This window comes from Typopeltis vanoorti, chromosome 6 (genome assembly GCF_054136105.1).
Source record: "Typopeltis vanoorti isolate ZY-2024b chromosome 6, IOZ_Tvanoo_1.0, whole genome shotgun sequence".
Lineage (NCBI taxonomy): Eukaryota > Metazoa > Arthropoda > Arachnida > Uropygi > Thelyphonidae > Typopeltis > Typopeltis vanoorti.
The window spans coordinates 15,363,042-15,390,921 of record NC_143554.1 but is presented as its reverse complement, the minus strand read 5'-3'; the positions used below and the strand labels follow the sequence as shown (position 1 = coordinate 15,390,921).

At 34.5% G+C, this 27,880-nt stretch overlaps 1 protein-coding gene across 1 annotated transcript in view; it reads right to left on the bottom strand.

Moving 5' to 3' along the window:
• Window positions 1-27,880, bottom strand: part of Vps13D (vacuolar protein sorting 13D) — a 1,260,195-nt gene that overhangs the window by 640,410 nt on the left and 591,905 nt on the right. The window contains exons 40-42 of the mRNA XM_090393926.1: window positions 26,998-27,076; window positions 13,510-13,664; window positions 10,623-10,863 (exon numbers count right to left, since the gene is read on the bottom strand). Coding sequence (XP_090250052.1) covers window positions 10,623-10,863; window positions 13,510-13,664; window positions 26,998-27,076 — 475 coding nt within the window. The remainder of the gene's footprint in view (window positions 1-10,622; window positions 10,864-13,509; window positions 13,665-26,997; window positions 27,077-27,880) is intronic.

Here is a 27,880-nt window from a genome sequence, read left to right as displayed (position 1 = left end):
ACCTTTTCATGAGTTGCCATGATGCTCAAGATCTAGAGGGAGCTGCTCAGTTTGAGAGAGTGATGGAATTTAGGTACCTGGGGTCTATTGTGACTGAAGACAACTATGTCAATGCTGATGTCCAGAGTCGGGTGAATGCCGTGAATGTGGCCTACTATTAAGTGCATCCCACCTAGCGTTTACTGTCTTGGACTACAAAGGTGGGACTATACAAGACTTTGATCAGACCTGTTCTTCTCTATGCTGCCGAAGCATGGACTCTCGTGGTGAGGCAAGCCAACCACCTGAGAGTATTCAAGAAAAAGATGCTACGACGTATCTATGGGGGAGTCATGGCAGACGGAGTTTGGAGGAGGCAGTCTAACGCAGCCATACATGCTTTGTACAACTCAGCAGATGTCTTGATGGAGCTGCGAGCCTGGCATCTTCAGTGGCTGGGGCACCTGCACCATATGGGCCCTGAAAGGACCGTAAGACAAGTGTGGGAGGCACGACCCCGATCAGGAGGATCTGCAGGCTGTCAGGCTAGAGACTGGAACATGGCAGATAGTCGCAGATCCGTGCCCAGTGGCGTCAAGTGGTTCTTGAGGCAAAAAGTCCCCCCCCCGGGCTGACAGTGCCTAGATAAGTCAAAGTAAGTCAAGTGTATTTTTTGTTTCATGTTCTTCTCGCCAAATACCATTGTCTTTTTTTTTTCTGAGTTCAAAACAAGTCCAAATCTCTTCCCCTCCTCATTTAACAGCTTTAATGTTTTTTGTAGTTCTCTTTCGATCAGACGTAATTTTATCGAGTCTCATGACAGGAAAGATTCCATGCACGTGGAAAGAATGTATGGGCATAAAGACAGATGTAGCCATCCATCAAGCTATCAATTTCTCTGGAGTGGTGGTTAAGATTTTGGAAAAGTTGGTTAGGGCTTGCATACAGAAATAGGTTGACAGAGAATTTCTACTTGGTAATGAACAACATGGGTTTAGTAAGGGAAGGTCATGTTTGAGCAACTTGCTCACATTCTGTAATAAGGTGACCGTTGAGTTAGATAAGGGGAATGAATACACCATGATACCTTTGGATTTTGCTAACGCTTTTGACAGAATACTGCATGGAAGTCTGTTGCATAAATTGAAGAATATGGAATTGGATTATAAAATATTGGCCGGCTCTGTATAATTTTGATAACTGACATCATCCTTATGCATATGGTATTCCTTCCACATCAACTCTTTGTTACGAATCTGTTGATTAAGAAGATTGCACATCCACTTCACTACTATCCTATTTATTCTTCGAATTCTAGGGACACATTCTGATATTGCATCATTTAAGTATAAGTTTAAATATAAAGCTGCAATACTCATCCAGTATGTACCGAGTAGCTCGAAAGCAAGTGTTTGTCCAACCTGTCCCCCCCTCATGTAATCAAATTACCATTATGCTGCATTTGCCTCAATACTCTCAAAAGTGAAAGAGAAATACAAAATCCTAATCAATGTTTCGTTTAATATAGGGCTCTCCAACAATAATAAATTGCTTTTTCAATAGGTCTGTTTTAAATGAAATTAATGGAAGACTGTAATGAAAATAATGGTAGAGTGATGTTATCAGCATACCTTTTCTAATGTGTTAACTCTTCTGGAATAACAAAATTGTTGGAAATTAAATTGAAATGAGGTTGAGATACATTTAAAGAAAAATGATGAAATATTATGGAATAAAATATTATAAATCAATAGTTTAATATTTCACTAGGTAAAGTCATTATTCCTCTTTTACACTATTTCTATTTTTAAGAGCATTTATTAGCTGCACATATAATTTTTACTATGCTTTTAGGCTTATGTCATTTAAATAAAAAAAAATTCAGTCTTACCTCATTATTCCTCTTTTAGACTGGGTCTATTTTTAATATTTTAAATTATATACACTTATATCTTTAATATAATTTTAAGAATCTCAAATCCTTTTGACTTTACATTTTATTTGGTTTTATGGTAGTTTTATATTCCTATTTAAACTCTTACTTTTGTCTCATAATTCCATGTTTCCTTCGCTCCATAATAAAAATGTCAAGGAAATTATTTTCGTTAACTCTTGAGGAATTTTGGATTTTTGTCCAAGCCGAATAACCAGCTCTTTCCACAAGGGCACTGAAAGCTTTGTTACAGTTTTCAACATCATATTTGTGCGAGCTCGGTTTCTCAATATTAACCAATATAAAAACTAAAAAGTGTGAAAGACTTATAATATAGACAAAGAGATGAGGGTAGCTATATCACATATTAGACCTGATATTGCTGAAATCTGCAAAAGCCGACAAGCTCAAGTATCGGATTAAAATAAGTTCCATTTTTATAAAAGGCAAGTCCATGTATTTTCACTGTTAGTTTTATGACCCAAATGCTTTTGGTATTCCCCAAATTTTTCTTATAATCAAAAGTGTTCCGTGACTTTGAAAAGGTTAATACCACTAGTCTAGTGGATACGAGAAAGAGGGGTGATATGATAGAGATATACAAGTGGATAAGGGGTTGTTATAGGATTAACATTGAATAGGTTTTTCATAAAATATTGGGAGACTGGGTGAAAACGAGACGTCATCCCTAGAAGCTGTGTAAGAGGATGCTGGCAAGGGAATGGAAACAAGTTTTTTGCAAGGAGAGTTGTGAATTTTTGGAATGCATTAACTGAGAGCGTGGTGTCTGCAGAGAATTTGAATGAGTTAACGAACAGCATGATGAGCTGACAAAAAAGACCTCCTAGATGAGTCTGTGACTGCATGGAGTCTTTGGATAATAATAATAATATTCTGAATTCTTTCATTCTACTGTTTTAAAAAATTTTGACTGAGCTTTACTTTAATTTTTAATATTTTATTCTATACTTTGATGAGAGGAGGGGGAGAATGTGGTAAACAAAAACTAGACAATGAGTATAAGATATCAAAAATTGTAAGATAAGGGGCAAAGGTAGACAATATAGGGATGAAAGGATAGCCTCAATGGGATCAACAATCAAATTACTGGAATGATGGGATAAGGAATGGTAGAAAGGAAAGGGCAACCATCATGGGAAAGCTATTGCACTTATACACCGCAAGGAGTATTAGGAATACAAGTGCAGTCTGTAGTCTTGATACAGTTGGTCATCCTCAAATCACTGGTGCCAGTGAGACATGGTCAACAGAGGATGACTTTTTTTTTTCTTTTAAATGTTGAGCCCAATACGAGAGGTTGCTTGATCAACCTATAGTACATTAGTACTGTGTATGGGTAGTAGGTTGGGAAAAGAGGAACTTGCTTACATTTGATTTAAATGACTGTATTCTGTATTCCTTGCGAAACACAGTATGGGGAACACTGTTCCATAGTACAGCAGTTGCAGAGATGGAGCAGGAGGAAAAGAAACTTGTTCTATGGGTTTCAAGGTGCACTGTGAAGGGATGTTGTGCAGCTGCTGCACATGTTCCAACAAGCTTAGTACTATGTTGGAAGTTTTTTCCCCACTTGGTAAGACTATAATAAATTTAGTTTAATCCTTTATCCAAGTATAAGCAAACAACTTCCAACATCTTTCTCTAAATCCAGAGTAACTTAATAATAAGGTGAGACACCTTTTGGCAACTCGTATAGGTAAATATGACTTCTCCATTGCTTCCACCTTGGTATCACCACCTCTGGGTCTGGCTCCCACTGACGAGATCTCAATAAAGGTCAAAACCAGTCTGGGTAGTGGCCCTTCCCTTAATGCATAGCATTATACATGTCCGCAAAAGAGATGTGCTTTGCATTGTGGGAGATACTAAGACAAGTAGTGATGAGAGCTTGGTCCACCTTTACGACGAATTGCCTCAGTCCTGAAGATACTTCAGGCGCAAACTTTGTTTGCTTCCACTTTGGATAAAGGATTAAATTAAATGAATTATATTAAAGCTTAGTACTAAGTGGGAGAATTACGGATGCTAATTCAGATGAACATTTCCCGTGGAAATATTTGTAGAATACACATATTGTGAAAATGAAATGCCTGTGTAAAAGGGGGGGGGGGGTGAGTTGATAAGAGATGGGTCATTAATAAGTCCAATTGCTCTCCTCTGTATTGAGTCAAGCATTTTGTGGGAGCTCTTGGAGACCCACTCCATATATGAGAGCAGTATTCAATAGCTGGGAGAATTTGTGATTTGTCTAAGGTTAACAGTTGTTCTGGGTTGAAGTAATATTGAGTGAAAGAGAAATCCTAGTTTTTTAGAAGCTGAGGATGCAATGGTTGTGATGTGTTTATGCCAAGAGAGGCTTGGTGTCGGACTAATTCCAAGAAGAGAAATCTCAAGTTGTTTGGCAATTTCGATGTCGTCAAAAATAATACTGGGAGAAAATGGTTCTTTTTTATGAGAAATAAGACAGTTCTGTGTTTTACTAGCATTGAAATTGACGAGGTTATCTGAGCGCCCATTGGAGGATGGCTTGGAGATCAGAATTGAGGGCAGTGGTAGTTGATGTTCTGTAGGTTGAGGTGAGCTGTGTAGAGTAAGGTTTATCAAATGAAAGGGAGGAGTACAAGGTGCTGTCATCTGCAAAACTGCATATTGAGTTGGAGGTCAGCTGAAGAAGGTGAATGATATTTAGCAGGAAGAGGGTTGGTGAGAAAACATAATATTGTGGAACCCCAGCATTAATTGAATGGCGAAAGGATAAGGACTATCCACCAACATACATTGGATACATCCAAACAGAAAGCTGATAAATCCAACTATAAGGAATTAAGTCCTAAGTGGTTCCATCTACGTTGGAAAAAGAGAGAAAACAAGTATTAATTAGATCTTAAAATATTTTTGGTATATTTATACAGCCATACTTGTCAAGGTTTGGAGTATGTTTCAAAGCTTCTGCTGATTCCAAAAACAATCTCTCTTTGACTAGACTTATGAGTAGCACTTTTGTTTTCTTCCATTTGATCCTATGTGAAAGGGCATCCAAGACATGGTCTTCTAGACCCGACTTCCAACGGATAGTGCCAAATACATTTATTATGTTCAACAAAGCAGATGTCAACAGTTTTCTTCTTGCCTGACCATAGTAAGCAAGGTAACGAGAAAAGGGCACTCCCATACACTCCTGGATATGATAAAGAAGACAGTTTGTCCTTCGGTAAATGGATGAGAGTTGCCAATTTGACATATAGTTTAAATATGGTGCGCAGCTAATATTTATTAAGGACTCTAAATATCTTTTCAGATGTGCCTTGAATATATGTGATGGTAACAGTTTTGCTGTAGTCTTGTGTAACAGGAAATTGAGGAGATTTCTGGGAAGCATTTAGTATTTTTTCTATCCTATGGAGATTTATAGCCATTGGCTAAGAAAATGTGATGCAAGTGAGTTCAGTGGTAACAGCTTTGTCATTGGAACAGATAGCTCTAGCTGTTTGAATTAGTTGTTGGAAATTTTTCCACTTGGTTATACTATATACTATAAACTAAAGATACCAAGAAATTATATAATCGGTTTACTCCTTTATCCAAGGGTAAGCAAACGAAGTTTGCACCTGAAGTAATTTCTGGACTGGAGCAACTCGCATATAGTAGCTATTGACCTCATAGCATTAGTATTCAATTGCATTAGCATTCCAGAATGCAAAGCACATATCCTTACAGACATGTATAATGCTATACATTATAGAAGGGGGTCACTATACAGATCGATTTTGACCTTCATTGAGGTCTCATCAGCAGTAGCCAGACCCAAAAGTGATACCAAGGTTGAAGTAATGCAGGTCATATTTCCACATATAGGCAGCCAAAAGCTGTCACAACATATTATTTAAATACTCTGAATTAGAGATAGATGTTGTAAGTCCTTTCAGTTGGTTATACTATAAATTAAAGATACCAAGAAAATTATATACAGTGTTTGTCGATAGATAACGCGCACCTAATGTATAACGAGGTACCCCCAACACTTTCATCACTTAAAAGCATGTGCGTTGCTAGTAGCAGTAGTCGATTTTTTTAATTCCAAATTAAAATTGGAATTAAAAAAATCCTACACAGCACGCAGTTCAAGCTTGAAATGGTAGAAGTAGCAAAGGAAAAAGGGAATCGTGATGCTGGTAGATTGTTTAGTGTTGGAGAAAGTAGTATTTGTGAATGGCGAAAGACTGAAACAGTCTTGAAATGTTTACATATGAGGAAACGTGCTGAGATTTAGAAGGTGCTTGTGGCCAACCATAGGGGAGAAAAAAAAAAAAACTGTTTGATTGGGTGTTAGTGAAAGAGCTAAAGGTATGAGAATATCTCTGTCTGTGTGTTGCAGGAATCGAAAAGAATTGCGCAAAACGATAACATAAAGGATTTCAAGGCCTACCCACATCTTGGGTTTTTGGATTGAAGAGTAACAATTTAAGTTTTGACATGCCTAGTTCTATGACTGTGAATCTGAAGGGAGCAAAAGAGGTTTCAGTTGCTACAATAGGGCATGAAAGGCCTATTGAGTCTGATGAAGAATTTTTTGGATTTGAACAGTGTAATGTTTAATAAATATTAAGTAATACATCTACCTTAGTTTTGTTATTACATTTGATTTACCTCTCATATCTTTCAAATGTATATGGCACATGTTCATTTTTAATGAATTTATGACTTTTTTGTATAGATAATGCGAGCATTATCTATCGAAAAATATGGTATTTGGTTTAATCCTTTATCCAAGTATAAGCAAACAAAGTTTGCACCTGAAGTATTTTCAGGACTGAGGCAACTTGTATGTAGAAGCTATTGACTGCACACCACTTGCCTTAGTATTATACATGTCTTCAAGGATATGTGCTATGCATTATGGGATACTAAGAAAAGTAATGTGAAGTCAATAGCATCCATATACGAGTTGCCCCAGTCCTGAAAATGCTTCAGGCACAAACTTTGTTTGCTTACACTTGGATAAAGGATTAAACCAGTATATAATTTCTTGGTATCTTTAATTTATTCTGTGAATAAGGGTTTTTACGATACCATACTGTTGAGCTGGCTAGGCTCATCTTCAGTGGATAACATGACAGCAGACTATGCTTCTTTAAAAATATGTATGCCCAACTGAGTCAACATGGGTTTCCTTTTCTTTTCTGCATAAATTTCTCTGTAGCAAAGAATTACAGCTTGCATCATTCTTCTACTTTGCTAAATCTCTACTTGTTCATATCCATTTCTGCAAACAACCGAATTGCTCAATTAACAATAGCAAATGCCGCTGGCAATTTCTTTTGCCCTCTGCAACCATAAAAATTATATATTTCCCTTTTCCTTCTCTACCGGTACCTCATGATTTCAACCAAATATGGATGTAGACATTTCTTGCATTGCAAAAGTAAAATGCTGCTGGAGATACTTAATAGATGTTACTGTAATGATTACTTAAAATGTAAATTATCTTCTGAAATCTCAGAAAGAAAGTGTCCATTGAAATTAAAATTACGTTCAGATATCATTGAAACATAAAATGGTTGATATAATTCAACCAGATGGACATCTGGACAGGTAATAAACATAACTTTTTTTTTTTTTTTTGTAACTTGTCTGAGTAAATAAGTATATTTACTCTCTAGCCAAGAGGTTGTGGGTTTGAATCCCATTATGGTATAGGTGTCTGAATATTTTTAAGTGGTAGATGATTTTCACCTGGCACAACATTTCCACTTTGCTTATTAAGGGACCTGTAGTGGATTTTTCACGTTGGTCTCAAGAAAAGTTTTCCAGATTATGTACAGATTTATCATAATCTAAGTTAATCCCACACCGTTTGCAGGTAAACATTTATTCACATAAAAAAATCAAACATAATTAAACTAGTATATATTTGTGGCATTTTTGCTACTTCTGAAACCCCCCCCCCCAAGCACACGCACGCACGCGCATGCACACACACGAATTGGATTTAACGTTTCAAGTTAAGCAAAACTGTATCCTGTTGAATGTGTTTGTAGAACAAATATATAGATAAAAAATAATTTACCTTGGAACCAGAGTTAATTGCATGATAAATTTCTATCTTAATGACTGTAGTAAAACAGAACTTGATTTACTGCTTAGCTTAAGAACTGTTGTTCTTAAACTGATTTGAAATTACCTTGAAATCTTTAAGCTAATATATATCATATTTACTTGAATATAACTTACCCTCGGTATATATCTTGCACTCCTGATTTTACTTTATGAAAAAAAAATGTAAAAGTTTTGCATATGGTTCACACATGAAAAGTTTAAAACTTTAAGAAATAATGTAATGGCAGTTTCAAATATTTTGGAATTCAGTTGAAGAGATAATTTCAATTCAACAATCGGCAGCATTCCTTGGTCATTGAGTCATGCGATCTTTTGTTAATACCACACCAATTGTATGCATAGAGATGGAAGTAACCAGTAGAGGAAATATAGAAGTGAATGAAGATGAACAGCAATCACATAAATAACGTTCATAATTAAAATATGAATACATTCATTTTATAAATAATGTGAGCAATTATAAATTAAATGAATACTGATGATTTAATTAAACATCAATTTAGTTTTTTCCTGAAAAACTTTAATTTCCATAAATCCTTGTATATATCCCTCACCACAATTTTCTAACTTTAAATTTGGGAAAAAAAGTGAGAGTTATATTGCAGTAAATATGGTAAGTTAATATGAATAGCTCATTATAATTCTTAAATCCCAATCCTCTCTGTCACATCCTGCTTACTATAATTAAGATTTAGATCTTTTATAAATTCCTTTACCTTCCTCTTGCAATCTCTTTCCTCCTTCCATTTCCAAGATAACATGAAAGTTGAATTTTTCATGTTAGCATCTATCTTACATCAGATAAATTAAAATATACTAACTAGTCTGATGTTTCAGGCTAATTATCATTATCAAACTGTTACACTTTGCAGATCTTTTTCTATCATCTGCCCTCCCATGCATTCTATTTCTGAAAACAGGATACCCATCATACTTCATTCCCCATGACCATATTATTTTTTGTCAACAATCAAGTTCAATGATACATGTAATTTTTTGGAAGACAAAAAAAAACAAAGTAATAAACTCTTGCCCTTATTTATAATGAATCTGACATCAGTAACCAATTGTATCCATGGATCCATTTACCTATGGATATCCTTTTATCTAAAAGTTACCCAAGGAAATATTATAGTCCATCCCATCCTATTTGAAGGAATGACTAACATCATACCATTTCCTCTGGCTATAATGTTAGATGCACCCAAATCATTAAAACTTCAACCCCACCTCTCTACCTCATCACCTTTCTGATCACTTCAATTCTCCCCATCTATTCCATGTTCCTACAGCATTAACTTTTCACACTGCTGTCCTAACAGTTTTTCTTTCTCAAATGAGATGCTGCCAAATTGTAGAGCAAAATTCTATTTTATTTGAGTGCAGTCTATCCTGCAGATATAATTCTTTTATTTTCTTTCCATGAAAATCACAACACATATCCATATACTGAGTACCTGATGCACTAAGTCATTTGCTATCACACCTCTTCTTTTAACCTATCCCTATCATACTACAGCAGCAGACTCAATCTGCACTGATTTACCCTTCTTTTTCATTTCTTACAATTCTTTCATATCTTCAGTCATACCATATTTGTTGCTTTTGCAGTCAACTGTCTCCTTACTATTACAGGTATCCCTTTCACTCAGCACTTCACATAGCCTGAGTCGCATCATAAAATTTTTCTATCTGGAAAACATTTTCGCCATTTATCAAACTGAACTTTAGATGCCACATTCCTTCTCTCACATTTATACTAATTCGGTCCACCTCTTTTTACTTAGCAAACCATTTTTCAAATCCTCATCCATTCTCTTTATAGATTTACCTAATGATAATACTCTATCACAACTCACATTCTTCAACTACACTTCTCTGTGAAGATAAATGTTTTTCATATTCTCTTTTGCTTCCTCTTCACCTTCTTTGTTCATTTATTTCATCATTAGCATTTGATTCTACTATATTTACATTTCATAACTCTACTGTAATTGCACTTTCATATTCATTAATAGCTTGTTTCATGCTGATCTTCAACTTTCACAGGCTATAATATGTACTGTAAATTCAATTTAAATATAATTAAAACTACACACATTACTGAACTAAATCATATAAATGATGAAAATGAATAAATTTCACTTTTTTTGTTTCATCATTATTTACTGACCATACACACACAGCAGTAGTACACTGTTTCTGAATAATCAATTTATTTTTCCAAGTTCATAGATCTTAAAGAAGGATGTGACACACACACACTCTGACTTAAATAAATTTAAATTATACAAAGGTTTGTAGAAGGTTGATTTCCACTATACTTACCTTCCATAATTCTACACTAACTGAACTTTGATATTCATTAATATGTTATTTCATGCTGATCAATTTCTCAACTCTGTAAGTCAGTTGGTCTGTATATATTTTGAAACTGCTCATGCTTTTCAATGGTCAGGTAAAATATGCAAAATCCTCAAAAAATTCTACTATAGGCCATTAATATTTGACTGAAAAGTAAAAGCTTTCTCATGCAGAGATTTCAAGGTATCTTATTTCATAACATACTTACCTTGATATCTTGTGTCTGATATGCGTATTTCATTAGAAACCAAATCAACATCTTTACTCTGATCAGAATAACTTTCATATGACAAGCGGCATTTGATGAAGTCAAACTTTGCTAAAGGAACATCTTTGATGCTTTGTGCATTACCGTGAATTTCACTGTGAACAATTTCTAGAGTCACATTTACTAGATCGATGTGAATTGCCATGCATATCCAAGTTTGATATTCTATATCATCTGTTACCTAAAAAACATAAAAAACATCACAAATACCACAAGAAAAACACTAAACAACAACTTTGAATAATCATATTTCCAATTTAAAAAATCCAAAATTATAGGTCTGTACTTTACTTCTCAGAATTAGCTTGGCTGGAAACTGAGAAAAATTGAGCAGAAGTTTCAAAAACTGGGATGGGAATGTATACATTCCCATGCTTAATGGATTGTATACAGCACTCAGAAAAGATTAAAAACAGAATTTAATTCTTCCTATATTTCGTCTCAGTCAATGAGACATCTTCAGAGATTATAAAAAAACTAATGTAACATAAAAACAAATGACAAATAATACTAAGCCCAACCACGTGGGTGACACTGAAGTTCTATCTAGGTGGAGCGCCCTCTGAGGGCGGTTGTAGGTAGCCTGGAATGTAAAGTGGGACCTCTGGTGATAAGCGTTTCCAAATCTGATATACCATCCAATCCCACAGCTGTATTCACATTAAGATTCTGTAATATGCTATGCTCCTCCATTTCATTTACCTCCATTCCCGTATAAGCCTCGGGCTCTCTTGTTCCTGCAATATCACCACCTGGATGATATACACTCGCAAAGTGTTTACTTAGTAAGTCTACCATATTGTCTGATTCAGTTACCTCCCTACCATTGACATTCCTTAAAACCATTTTGCCATATACATTCTTTCTTTTACTTACAGCATATTAAAATAACTGTTTGGGATTCTCTTTTGCCTGCTTTGCTAACTTCCTTTCATAATCTGCTTTTGCTTTTCTTACCACACTTGTTACCCTTCTTGCCTGTGTCTTGTACTATTCATGTGCCTGCAATTCACCTTTCTCCTTAAATTCCCTCCACAATTGTTTCTTTTTTTGCAGTTCCAGCTTAATGATGATATTCATCCATTTAACTCCCACTTGATTTACTCTCCTGACTCTAGGTATGTTGTCTGTCATTACCACCCTCAAATCTTTATCATCTCTGATTCCTTTTACAATGCTCTTTTCTCCATTTCTATGCTTTTTCAACAGCCTCCAGAATATTTTGCTGCCTTCCTGATATTTATTTTCTATGTTCTCTTCCCATGACTTTTGTTTAGCTAGTTTTACACAGTGCTTCGCTTTCTTACATTTTTTTGCTGTATTCTCTAAGAGCATACACACTCTTCTTTTCAATATGAAATTTAATTTTATCCTTAAGCTCAAAACTAAATAGTGATAACTTCCTATTTTAAATCTCTGTATACTCTTGTGTCCTGAACCAGTGGGGAAAACATTGCTATCAACTATAACATAATCAATGAGATTTTTCTTATTTCTTGCATCTCTTTTCCATGTGAATTTGTGCACATTTTTATGTTGGAACATGGTGTTAGTACTAACCAATCCATGTCCTGAACAGAAATACAGCAGGCTGTTATATTAGCTTTACGCTTTTCTCCAAATTTTCCCAAAACATTTCTATATGTCTGTAATCATTTCCTACTTTGCTGTTTAGATCTCCAACAAGGATCAACTTTTTCACTGAGCCAGCTACCTTCCCTAATGCCTTAAATTAAAACTCCCCCATTTGGGTAGAGCTTTCTGTGGGACCATAAGCACAAATAAGTCTCATTATCCAGTTCCCTATTCTGATATTTGCCCACATCATTTTACTTGATATTGCCTTCCATTCAAGAAGATTATCCTCATATTTAGTTGATTACTATGGCTACTCCGTCTTTTCCCTGATTGTTATGGCCAGAATATAAACCTTTTATATTTGTTGCTTAAAAACATTTCATCTGTTTTAGTCTTCGATTCAGTCACGTATATTATGTTGATTTGGTACTTATCCAATTCTTCTACTAGTTCCATTTCTTTTCCATTGATGCTTCAGTACCCATCTTGAACTCTGTGGATGATGAGTTGGGATGGGTAAACAAGGGACACTTGTTTAACTAGGCAATACCCCAGCAAGCATGAAATTCTCCTACTGTACCATTATTTTACATTGTGGTTTAAGCTAATATGAATACAATTTGGTTAGCTAAATTCCAAGTTGTCAGGCATCCTCTTTCATTCAGTATCCAGGTAGATACCTAACAGGGTGCACCATGAGAAGGTGAGGATCAGGCATTAGAAATCTAGAAATACATGTTTTAACATGAAATTTTTTTTTTCATTTTATAATTTGTTATTAATATGCCCATTCAAGGTATTCCAATATTTAAACAAAAATTTCGGTAAAATAACTTAACATATTTCATTAATTTAATATGCGCATTTTTGAAGAAATCTCATAGACTGTAGCAATAGAACAAATGAATTAATCTACAAGAAAATTGTACAGAAAACTAGTAATGAAAAAAAATACAATCCCAGGTGAATGAACATAATTTTGTTCATTCACCTGGGAATGTTGTAACCCTCCCCTCCCACCCTTGGAACTATGTGAGATTTCTGTGTGACATACTTGTTAGCTATGTACCCACAGTCATAAGAAATTATGCTCATAAATTAGCAATAAAGAAAAATCTGAGATGGAAATAAATTCAATATGCATACTCTCATTCTATTCTCTAAGAAAAATAGATATCCAAATGTTTATATCATAAATATATGTAAATCATTTTAAAGTATATACGAAAAAATATATCAATAAACTCACAGAAAAAACAGGCTGTTCCATTACTGATATCTCTGTTGATTTTGACAAGGGCTCACCGAGATTGTAATCAAGAATTCCTCTTATTAATTTATACTGTTGCAGATTTAATGTAAAATGCACAGATGAAAATATTCCTTCCATTGTCATGTCAGGGACTAAAGTGAAGAGGGAAAAAAAAAATCACTATTTCAAAATTTAAATGCTGTACTTGATAACTCACAGCAGTCACATCGTTTAAGAGGAACAATTTTTTTTTTCCAATGATTGCATGGTGGTGGTGGTGTAACATATTCCTGGTATAATTCACTGAACCAATACTTCTGTAATTATGGCAATTTGATTATTTAACTAAAGACAAATTTAAAATAAAAAACACTCAGGTTTTATTATCTGCTCATATTTCATTAGTTATTTTAACCATCATAGGTTTAATTAGGTTCAAAACCATTAGAAAGCAATAAAAAATTGATTCATGTGTTCATACAACACTGCAATGGTCACACCTGAAAACTGTGAAGTTCACATTTTCCAGCAATGGAAAAGATGAATTAAACATGCTAGCATATATTCAAGATCATCTACAATACCAAATCTAATATGGTAAATAATTAAAACATAATATGAAAATACCTTGAATTTGGGGCAGTCTCATGCATGTACTCAATCTTTCTTACTTAAGTACGAAAGATTATTCATAGAATCTGCCTCAGCCCTAAAAAACGTTCCAAACCTCAACGAATTTGGATGCAGTAGAGTGCCCAAAATTTGGGAGACTTACATCATGAGAACATCAGTCCAATGGCCAAGACAGCCCAATATAGCCCACTAGGGAGCATCATTAGGATTTTAGGAACAACAATAGTTTTTTATCTTCTGCCTCATTTGCTTTTTGTAGTGGCTGCGTGCAAGTGTCATATTTGTATGTTCCCATGAAGATGGCAATGTAACGTTGCCGAAATATAGGAAGTATTTATTAAAGTTTCTTTTAATTAATATTCCAGAATACATTTGTGAATGCTTTAAATAATTTAATAATAACAGTTTTAATAATGTTATTTATTAACTGAAAGTTATTTGATCCTTTTCATTAAAATTGAAACATACTATTTGATTTTTAAGACCATGGATTTAATAAACATTTATACAAATCGACTACTAGTACGTTACTTAATAACAATAACTAAGTCTTTCCGCCTTATGCGTGTGATGTCACGGGTGCTCTCCAATTTGTCAAACTGTTTTTAAACCGTTACTTCATTCTTTTGTTTTTTTTGCATTTAATACTAGTAACCTTTCTCGTCTTGACAAAGCTAGACAGTTACAGCTAGCGAAACTAGCAGACGATTTGTATAAATGTTTATTAAATCCACGGTCTTAAAGATCAAATAGTATGTTTCAATGTTATTTATTAACATTAATTTCTAGCATGTGACAACAGTTTTTAATTGGTAAACCACTGACTGCTGCATGTACCTTGTATTCTCATTCCTTTGATTTGCTTGTTTTTACACACTGATAATGTACTGTTATTTTCAGTACGAAATATCTGTACTTTCATTTTGTTAAAGTTAATTACTGTGGTTATCATGTAATTTATTGTTTATAGTCACAGATACCTTTTAAAGATTAAATCTGAAGAAAGAGTTATTCAAAATGAAAAGAAGAATATGTGGAGTGTTATATTATGAATATATTATATTAGTCTAGTCTAATATGAATATATTAGACTAGACATTTAGTGGAAACAAATGGAAGAATTCGAAATAATAGAATGAAAGAAAAAAAGAGATCACCCAATGATCTAAGAATAGAAGTGTATGGAGATTCCATTATTAGATGATGGGTTAATGAGAGTCCATAAAGCCTGTTATACAGGAGGGGGTATGAGTAAGATAATTTATGCTTTGAATGAACAAGAGAGTGAGTGGTGGTTGTGGGATGAAATGATTTAGTTGGACATAAGGAGAATGTAAGGGCAGATATCAGAAGATTATTGAAGACAGTGAAAGATAACAGTATAGTAGGAAAGACTGTCAGTGCGCTGCCAAGACATCAACAATGATGAGTTGAGATTGAGATTAGGAATCATGAATGGTATGCTGGCAGAGTTGTGGGTGGAGAAGGGAATGCATTTGTGGACTTGTGGAATGTATTTTTGGGAAGAATGGAATTATATAGAAGTTATGGATTGCATTCAAATGGCTTTGGAGTGAGTGAACTGGAGAAACTGTTGCTAGATGGAAGTGCATTATCTAATGCTAGTAAGAGATCAGATGTAAGAGATGAAGTGAAAGATCAAGAGAGTGGAATGAAGAGACTCAAGTGCTCAGCAATGAAAATAGTAGCATGAGAAATGAAGAGAAAATGAGAATACAAGAAGAACAGGCAAATAGGAGGTGCTCAAGTGGACAGAGAGACATGACATAGGGAGAGTGGATGTTGGAAGTAGTAGTGAATGTATCAGCATAGAAATGGAACAGATCAGGATGGGAGTGAGGTAGTTGAGACCATGCATATATATGTGGTAAGCAGTGACAAAGGTGATTGGGCAAGAGCAGGTAGTGGGGTAATCACAACTAGCAGGTGGCTTTGGTGGGACTGGTTACAGACATAAAAGCAAACTACTATTTATTTGCAAATACCAACATCTAGTCTTCAGTTCACTCACTCCAAAGTATCAGAAATAAGGAAGATAAAATTGTTTTATTGATTGATTTTATTCACCCAAAAATTGTTGGAAAAAGTGAAACATGGGTGAATGAAGATTATATCCCAACAGAAATAGAAATGGAAGGGTACATTGTTTCTAGGGAGGTTAGAAAGGACGAGAGAGGGAGTGCTGCTGATGATAGCAGAGGAATTATATCCACATAAATAGGCATGAAAGATGGAAGTGATGAAGAGATATTTAGTTGCTATAGGCCAGGAAACTTTCCACATTAAGGTTGTGATGAAGAAATGTATAAGCCACTTAGGTTAGTGATCAAGGAAAGGGTGATTATTATGGCTGCATAGATAGAATTGAATAGATAGGAATAAGTTGAATGAATTTCTTGGGAGACAACTATCTTAGGCAGTTGTAAAGGATCGAGCAGCATGTGAGGATCGAGATATTTAGATCTGATCACTGTAAATGGGTGAAAGTGATGAATGAAGTTATCACTTGGGTTGTGGCTAGTCATATGTAGACTTCTGTGAAGAAAGAATATATGTGGAAGTATAAGGCTGATAATTATGAAAAGTTTAGGAGAAAGCTTGGAGCTATAGCATGGAATAAGGAGATAGTGGAAACAAAATAAATGCTGCTTGGGAATTGGCAAAGAAATATTTAACCGCATCATGCATGAACATATTTTGAAGGTTAGAAGGCTGAATAAGGTAGGTGTCAAATGGATGAATGAAAGGATTAAGCATGAATCTGGAAGAAAAAGACACTTTGGGGCAGCAGAAGATGAATAATGGTAATAATCAGTTGCACAAAGAGTATAAAGAGCAGGCCATGAGAATGACTCAGTTGGTAAGAACAAAAATAGTACAAGAGAAAATTAGCAAACTATGCCAAGAAAAACCCATCAGGAGTTTTTTTTTTTTTTTGATATGTTGTAAGTAGAATGAATAATGATTATGGTAAGATTATGTTAATGGATGAAAGGAGGAGATTGAGTGCTGCAGAGGACATTGTCATGTATATAGTGAACAGATCAGAGTGTTTCATCCCCATTGTGAAATCAGAAACTCAAGTGAACAGAATGAAAAGAGAGAAGAAAAGAGGTATATGAGGAATAGAGTAAGCTCCATGTCAATAAAACTTGATGGCCTATCACAACTTAAAGGAATGTTCCCAGAGTTAGTATCAGCCTTAGCCCACCATGTTTAACAAGTTTTGCATTAGCACAAGTCCCACAGGAGCGAAAGGAAGAAAAAATTGTTCCACTTCACAAAGGTAGTGGCTAAGACTACAAATTATAAGCCAATCTGTATATATATCAGTTGTAGTTAAGGTATTGGAAAGGTTAGGGAGAGATAGTTTACAAAATTGCGTTTGTTAAAGGGAGGTTACATTTTACCAATATGTGTATGTATTACAACAAGGTGGTGAATATAGTAGAAGAAGGAGATGCATAAACAGTGGTACGCTTAGATTTTTCAAAGGATTTTGATATGCCGCAACACCACAAGTTGGTAACTAAACTGAAGCCAGATAGTATTGGATGACAGATTAGTGAGTGGAATAGGCAACTGGCTCTCAGTAGGGTATCAGCAAGTTGTGTATGGGGGTGCAGTATTCCAGAAGAGTGGTGTGCCACAGAGGTCTGTTTTGGAACAACTGTTAATTTGTATATTAATGACAGTAGGATGCGTTAATATACAGCTGTTTGCAGATGATGCAAAACTGGGTGTGAGAGTAATGTGGAATGAAGCAGACGGTGTAGACTTACAGGAGGACTTGAATAGAATGTATTATTCAAGAACAGGATGGAACTGCCAGTTCAATGTTGCAAAGTGTAAAGTCCTGAAATTTGGTAGGCAACAATGGGATTCAAAGTATACACACTTAGTGGAGGAGAAATTTTGGAGGAAGTTGAAGAAAAAACAAGAGATCCTGGAGTGGTGGTGGATTTTTTACTTTATGTAGAAAACCAGTGGGTCGGAGGAATCAATTTTTTACTTTATCTAGAAAATCAGATGAATTTTTTTATGAAGTGGGAGTTTCCAATTTGAGCTTTTAATAACTGCTAAAAATGTGGCTATGTATTATGTATGAGAATCTATACAGTCAACAATGGGATGAAGAAGAATGCCTTCCTTACAGATATTAGGTAGAGCATGGAACTGAGCATTTTTAGCAAAATAAGTTTGAGTTTTTCTGTGGTGTCTCCATCAATATTTACAACTTCATCTAGCAGTTAGTTTAATTTTTTTGAGTTGATTTAATTCCTGGTATGGCAATCTATCCTGTAGTAAAAGAGATATTTTTCATTTATAATTTGCAGTATCCTAACTACTGTGGATTTCCCATTGTCAGTTTTTGTAATAATGCGATGGTTGTTGTTTCTTAAAGATTGTAAAGCTGTAATTTCAGCTAAGGTGATGTTGTAGGAAGAAGCTTTAATTTTAATAACATTACATGGATGTAACATTATTATTAAATGAATGATATATGCACGAACACAAGAAAGATATTTAATTAACCAAATATTTCGGTCTGGAAATAGCAGACCATCCTCAGTGGTATTACAAGAACAGTTTAAAAAAAAAATACAAGCTAGAATACTAACAATAGATCATTAAAAACAGAATACGCAATGTGATGTTATATCACTAAGTATTAAGTATAAAACAGAATATTTTGAAGCAGAGACATGATTGAAAAAAAAAAAAAAAGAAAAGAAATTAATGGGTAATCTTGATTAGACTTTCCCAGATTTTTGATATATACAGTTATTACGATTCAGGTTGGGACGATGGAGCAAGGCCTCCATGCTATTTTTAACTATCTATTGTTAGTATTCTAGCTTGCATTTTTTTTAAAACTGTTCTTGTAATACCACTGAGGATGGTCTGCTATTTCCAGACCGAAATATTTGGTTAATTAAATATCTTTCTTGTGTTTACGTGCATATATCATTCAGTCTTATGTCACAAGTATCCTTAAAACAGAAAATTATTATTAGATACTTAAGAAATTGACAGCATATACTAGAATATAAATTAAATCAAATTTTAATATATATTTCCAATATTTTGGCAACGTCACGTTGCCATCTTCATGGGAACTTAAGATAAAGATGCGTGCACAGGCACTACACACAGCAAATGAGGAACTTTCCTAGACACACTAGTCACCCACCAACCTGATGGAACCTTGGTTTTCTCAGTTTATGGAAACCCACCAATATGGGCAGATACATTCACCAACAATCCCACCGCCACCCCTCACAACAATATGGAGTTATTAAGACACTATTCAACAGGGCTAAACTAATCTGTTCAAATGACAAAGTCCTAAACCACTGAACTAAATCACATCCTTAACACTTTCTCAGCCAATGGCTACTTCCCCCCAAAAATACTAAAATAAGTAATCCACAACCCCCCTTCCCCTTCACAACAAAGATTACTCTAAATCTATCACCATTCCCTATGTCCAGGGCACCTCGGAAAAAATTAACAAAATCCTACAAAAACATGACTTGACCTCTTGTTACAGATCATATAGAAAATTGGCAAACCAACCAACCACTTCCCCTAGACCTACCTGGTGTATACCAGGTCCCTTGCAGCTGTAAATTGTCCTATTTTGGCCAAACAAGCAGGACAGCAAATATCAGAATCTCAGAACACAGGACTACATTCGATTTCACCAGTACAGCCACTCTGGGCTTGCAGACCATGCTCTGGATACACGTGCCACTGAATAAGGTGGAAGAAAGCCACAGTAATACACTGCAGCAAGTTCAAATATGAAAGACTATTCATAGAATCAGCCTCAGCCCTTAGGAACATGCCAAACCTCAACAAATTTGGATGCATGAGACTACCCCAAATTTTGGGAAACATACATCAGGAGAACTTCAGCCCAACGGCCAAGAATACCTAATATAGCCTGCTAGGGGGCACATCAGGACTTTAAGAAAAATGGTAGCTTCCTCGCTTCGTTCTTCATTTGCTGTGTGTAGTGCCTGCGTGCACATGCCTTTATCTTAAGTTCCCATGAAGATGGCAAAGAGACGTTGCCAAAATACTGGAAATATATATTAAAGTTTGATTTAATTTATATTCCAGCATACGCTGTCAATTCCTTAAGTATTTAATAATCATGTTTAACCAGCATATAAGCCTTTCTACAAGAACAAGATGTAACATTAAGATGAAGTTTATTGGCTTTCTTATATATTCACAACTTGCTACCTTATCCAAAAGAAAAACTCTCACCAGTGACTACCTGGCATATACAAAGTACCATGTTCATGTAAATTGTCTTACTATGGGCAAACAGGAAGATCTATAAATAAATGTATCTCTTAACATTAAGGCCACATCCATCTCATCAAACCTCATAAATCTGGCATTGCACAATATAGAAATGAAAATGCTAACCTGCTACATGGATCTATATATAAACATGAATGTTTATATAAATAAAGTGCTTCAGCCCTATTTCATAAACCTAATCTTAATCGAAATGACTATCTGGCAATTCCAAAAGTTTGAGAAATTGTTATCCTGAATTGTATTAAATAAATGTAGTTGTCATATTTTAATTTAATCAGTTTTAATTTCAGCACATTAGTGAAATTCTTCATTTCTTCCTTTGGAAGAAATGAAGAATTTCACTTTCAGCTAAAGGAAGTCCCAAGACGTTAACTACCCATTCGTTAGGAACAATAGGATGTGGGCTTTGCTTACACCAGTGGTTCTCAAACTTTTTGAAGTCGAGGCACATTTAAAATCCTATAAATAATTGTAGGCGCACTATATACAAATTTCTGAGAAATATGTTATAATAATTAAGTCAAATATTACAGAAAAAAAATAATATGATAAAAAAATATAAAATGAAACATACCTTAAGTTTATTCATTCTTGTGTTTATGAGCAACATGAGCCTGATGTGTCCTAGTGATTGCTTGAATGTTTGGGCATATATTTGAAAGGCAAACTCTTGTTCAAACTCATATTCTTGTTCTCTTTGCAAGAAAAACTGCTGTTAATTAATATAATAATGATGTGTTGACAAAAAGAGCGGTATACCCATAATGAAAAGGTATAATAGAGTAACTATATTTATTTTTATATCTGGACACATATTTCTCTGGAATACCACAGGGCGCACCCGAAAATCTTCTAGGGCACACTAGTGCGTCCTGGAGCACCCTTTGAGAACCACTGGCTTACACACTTAAGTATAGACCACATCCTATAATCTAACGAATGGGTATTACATATATTAATTAAAATAGACTTTAATAATGTGTAATTATAAGAAGGCTCTCCCATATCTTAAATAGTGAGAGGCAGTCATTGGCGTTCATGTTTGGAATGACTTTCTTTAAATAAACGTTCAAATTTATTGCAATAAAAACTACATGAGAGACAGTCACAAGATCCCTGTGACTTACTCTTCAGACAAGCTGGAAATCATCAACAGGAAATGTGAGAAATCTGGCCTTGCACAACATGGAATAGATGCAGACTACAATATCCTGTGGTCTGAAATGCACCTACTCCATCTTTGTTGCAATAAATTTGAACGTTTATTTAAAGAAAGTTCATTCCAAACATGAACGCCAATGACTGCCTCTCACTATTTAAGATATGGGAGAGCCTTATTCTAATTACACATTATTAAAGTCTATTTTAATTAATATATATAATACAGTTCATTAATAACTAATAATACACTTACTCAGTTATATCGCTGCATTGTTTTATATGTAACATCATAAAACTCTCATTGTTTCAAATCAATTCATTTTTTAAAATTTTAAGTTCTACTTTGTAACTAACTAACATTGGCTTTTTGTTTTAAGGCTGAAATACGAGATAGGTTCCAAAAGTTTCCAGCCTGACATACAAAATTTGGACCAATTTTAAAATTCCATAAGTGACAGATAGCACGATCTATGGGGAGCTTAGTGCACCAGTTTCAACTCTCTACCTGCATCATTCAGTTGGAGGCAATTATCTGACTAACACATGGCATGCTAAGTGGCTGTAATGTTAATAATTGAGTACAATCCTGCGATAAAGAACAAAAGATAGTGTGACAAGTATCGGTGAATTATAAATTTATCAAAAATTTAGCAGACAGTCATTTTATGATCTAATTAATACTTGTTTTCTCTTTCTTCCAATATAGATGGTTCCTAATTAGAATTGTAGTTCCTTGTGTTGTCCAGTACAATTTTTTTAAACTAGTTCCACTGGTATACTAAACTGTTGTTGTTTTGAGTACTGCGACAAACTGTTTTTGTGCTATGAAGATGCTGGATATAATACCAGCAAATAAGTTAATACATATCAATTATTTTATTTTCATTCCGTGTTGTCATCAATACCTTGAAAATAAATTAACATGTACTGTGAACACATAAGCCTTTTCACGCATTTGAGATTTCTTTCCTTGTGTTATCATAAGAATTGAAGAAATATCAGTTCTTGCACTACCCCTTGTACACTAGTGGCCAAAATTGTGGAAACCTTTTGGAAAAAGTGTATTTCTGAGGGTTGATGGCTCATAACACCACTTTTTTTGGAGTAACACCATAAATTTATATATCAATGAAAAGATAATTTAATCAAGAATGTAATGCAATAACTTTTATGAAGGATTTTTATTAGAACAGCAGTTATAAAGAAGAAAAGTGAAACACATAGAAAAAATGAGATGTACAAAAATTCTCACAATGTGAATTAATACTTAGTTGGGTAACCTTTAGCATTAATTACCGCCATACAACTCCATCCCATGTAGTGAACCAAGTTTTTTAGTTCTGCAGCTGTTATAATGTGAAACTAAGATTGAATTATTGCTTCTATTAAGTGGGTTTTATTGGTGGGTTGCTTCTGACTAACAAGTTTCTTTAGTTGACTCCATAGATTTTCGATTGGGTTAAGGTCTGGGCTATTCCCAGGCCATTCCAGCAGTGGAATATGATTATCTTGAAACCGCTTTTTGCACACAGCAGCAACATGACATGGAGCAGAATCCTGTTGAAATATAAATGCTTCATTATCTTAGAAAAGATCACATGCAAAAGGCTTCAGTTTGGGCTCAAGTATTTCATTTATATATTTTTGGGCATTTATATTCCCATTAATCATGCAAATTCTGCCCACACCTTTTGATCTCATACAACTCCAGATCATAACACTAAGTGGGTGTTTCACGGTATGTGTAATGCAATCAGAATGCAAATCTTCTCCGATTCTTTTCCTTATGTATTTTATGCCATCACTACCAAACAGGGAGATTTTGGTCTCATCACTCCAAATAACACTGTCCCATTGTTCCGCTGTCCAGTTAACATGGGTTTTAGCCCAGTTTAATCTTTTCAACCTTTGTTTGAGAGATAAAAATGGTTTTTTCCGTGGGATTCTAGCATTTAGACCAAATTCTTGCAGTCTGCACCGAACAGTCCTTGCACTCAACTTCACATCGTATTGCACCATTTCATCTTGTATACACCCAGATGTTTTTTTCTGTCATGTAGGCACAGTTTCTCAATTCTTCTATCATCACTTGCTGTTGTGCACCTTTTCCTGCCTTCACCAGTCTGGTTTTGTAGTGACTGGGTCTCCTTATACCTCTTCAAAAATTTAGAAATGCCACCTTTGGTTAAGTTTCCACCAATTTTTCTTCTAATTTCTTCATAACTGTAGCCTTGTTCACTTAATAGTACTATTTTACATTGCTTTCTGGGTGACCAGTCAACTCTTTGCACCATTTCTTTAATTTTATTACATTTTACAAGCTCACTAAATGAAAGAACACAAAACAAAAAACCAACTAACTTGATAGCAATCACATAACACACTGACAAATGTCCTCCTCTCAGCTCCAATACATGACATCAATAGCTGAATCCTACTGTGACCTTACTGGCTCATTGCTAAACAAGATGACACCTGATTGGCTCTCTAAACACTCATGCTCATTGGCTACATTCAAATAAAGGAAAGCTATTTCATATCAACCTAAGCAAGTTGTGCTTCTTTTTTCCGGTTATTTGGTTATAACTTTTCATAGAATACAGATAATTGAACAAACTTTGTTGCATTACATTCTTGATTAAATTATTTTTCGATTGATATACAATTTTATGGTATTACACCAAAACAAAGTGGTATGATCCATTAAACCTCAAAAATACACTTTATCCAAAAGGTTTCCACAATTTTGGCCATTAGTGTATACAATGGAACTATCATACATTTTTCACATTCCGTGGTACCTTTATTGAGCTGAGGTTTAAATTATACATACATGTCAACTGTCAATCCATTTCAGCTAAACGTTTCCTTTAGTACACAGTAAACGGGATCTGATATCCCATTTAGTCCTATTGTTGAATTGATATCCAAATTATACAACAACTGTTGAAAGTTATTTTTAAGCATCTCTATCTCTTCATCCAATGTAGTCATAGCATTGTGCACCATGCTATCTGGTCGACAGTTCTTAGCAAACGGAACACTTATTATTTGAACAATCTCAATCTGATTCTGCCATGAGTACTATCTGAATTCACTAAACTTATCTTTCTATATTCATTTTTTTTCTTATTTTATTTGCAGCATAGCGATAAAATTCTTTTGAGTTGGTTATAGCTGTATAGTCAATTTTTTTTTTCATACTCTGATTTATCTCTTCATCTGACACTCATTTCTTTTCTTGCCTGTACTTTATATATTTCATATCTCCTCTCACTTTTTCTCACCATCGTTCTTCCTGAATCTCCTACTTAATAAGGTTGCACATCCATTTCATTCCCACCCTATCTGTCCTTCAAACTCTAGGAACATATTCAGATACTGCCTCAGTTAAGCACATTTTCAAAGATTCCCATGCATTGCTGATTTTTTTCCCATTCAGTAACTAATACCAATGGACTAAAAATAATATTCTCCTGAGCATGTCATAATTTCCTGCTTTGTAGTTAAGCATAACCTGTCTTAACTGGAACATGCACATCATAAGCTACTTACCAGGAGAGTAGTAAATGATTATTTTCACCAACAGGTGACAAAACCTTATTATTAACAGACATTATTATTATCATTATTCTGATGCTATGATCAAATCAAACACCCATTAATTTCAAGTTCCTTTTTTCACATGCTGTTTGAGAAAACTGCCCCACAACAGCTCAATAAATTCTCCTTCATTCTTATCATGAGATTTCTCTTCTAGCCAATCAATGTTTGGATAAATTAAGTAATCCATAATAATTACTCGCTCAGTTTATATCAAGGTAATTTTGCGATACATTTCATCGTCCCCAGCAGTTGAATGACAAGGTCTGTTGAAATAATCCACTATATATTTTATCCTATTAACTTAACTTCACACTAGATAACTTCAAATTCACTGCTACAAGGGATATTATTATTGCCACCATGAGATTTTTGCCTAAATGGACATTAATAATCTGCTATCATTAGTAACACCCCCCCCCCCATTGTTCCATCTCTTCTGTTCTTCCTAAAAAAAAAAAATACTATACCTTTACACTCGATTCCAGTGAGTACTCACTCTTATTGCCAGGTTTCACTAATACCAATAATCTTAGACCAAAACATATTCCCTAATGTAACAAACTCTGCCCCCTCTTTTTCCAATGCTTCATGTATTTGCATACAGACAAAGCAAATTACCTACTGGCTTTTATATATACTTACACCTAAAGTCTGCTTGATTCGGTTGGGCAACTTTTTCATCCACAGATACACTAAAAAAAAAGTCTGAACCCAAATTGTAATTTTCTACCCTTCACCAGATTCAAAACCATGATCACTGACATTCAGATTATTGTCAGATTTGCATACCATAGCTGAACTTACCCACACATACTATTTCTCCTATTATGCTCTATGTTCCCTGACTCTCTGCATTAGATCGCAGTAATTTTTCCAAGCTTCTGATGACAAATCCATTTAAATGCAGCCCATCCATCTTATACAAATCTTTTCTACCATCAAACTCACTCAATGCATCCAAAATCTCATATGCATTTCTTCTGCCAACCTGCACATTGAACCATTTGATATCACAGCCCTCCTTAACTCAATTCTGTCAGTTCTTTCAAACCTTTCATATTATCTCTCATACTATATTTATAACTACTGAAATTATTAGTTTGTACAAACACTACTTTCTCCTTTATTTTTCTTTTATGTTACTTTATTACATATGCTATAGCTTTAGTTTTTATTCCTGCAAAGCTCAAAGTAGTGCCTTTAGCAATTTGATGATCGAATCACTGTACCATATTACTTCTTTTCTCAAATGTTCGAACTAACTTACCTTAGTGCTAGTATAATTATTAATCATTGTCACATTACTTGATTCAACATTTTATTGCTTTTACTTGCTCATCTCATCAGTCTCTTCAGCTTTAATAAAAACTAGGTATTCTTTTCTGAGTAACATGTCCATCTTAAACAGGAAATGAGAGATCTATACAAAACATTTCTATAGCTGATAATTCTATACAAATCCACTCATCCCAGCAATATACTATTTGGGCATCTGGGATGATAAATCAAAAACTTTTCTTAAGCATTATCAATGATAACCATAATCAGCCAGGATAGGACAGGCTAGCTAATATAATGAAATACCTAGACCAATAAAGCAATTTCACTTTTGATGAAAGATTGGATCCTAACATTTAACTCGCATATGGTACGATATACCTGCTTTGTGTATAATAATATAAAAAAATAAAGACAAATAAATGAACATATAAAAAAATAATTCACCATCATGACAGAAACCGATATCCAGATTCCTCTCTAACTGAACTTTCAACATGAATTTTTCCTTTAGAAGTTGATCCATCTGAAAGTAAATATTTCAATGAAATCAAAATAGTAAAAGTTTATATGCATCAGGAGTCGCAATATAACCTCATAAACATCAATATGTGTGTATATATATATATATATATATATATATATTTATATATATATTACTCTCTCTCACGCACACACATCTACACATGTTGAAAGTTTATTTTTCACCTGGTTAGACTATAATAAATTTAGTTTAATCCTTTATCCAATGTGAGCAAACGAAGTTTGTGCCTGAAAATATCTTCAGGACTGGGGTAAGGTAGTAACAACACCAAGCAACTCGCAGCAAAGGTGGACCCATCACTCCTATCCCAGTATCTCCCATAATGCAAAACATCTCCTTGCGGATATGTATAATGTTATGCATTAAGGGAAGGGCCACTACCCAGACTAGTTTCGATCTTTATTGAGGTCTCTTCAGTGGGAGCCAGGCCCAGAAGTGGAAATACCAGCAGGCAGAAGCAATAGTGAGGTCATCTTTATCTATAGGAGTTGCCAAAAGGTGTGCCACCTTTTTTTATTAAATTACATTATATAATTTAATAAAAAAAGTTTATTTGTTTTGCATTATGGGAGATACTGGAATAGGAGTGATGGGTCCACCTTTGCTACGAGTTGCCTGGTGTTGTACTACCTTACCCCAGTCCTGAAGATATTTTCAGGTGCAAACTTTGTTTGCTCATACTTGGATAAAGGATTAAACTAAATTTATTAACATCTATACATATAACAGAATTTTGTACATACGAAATATTATTTACATCTCAATCATGTAAAATGGAAATCACCA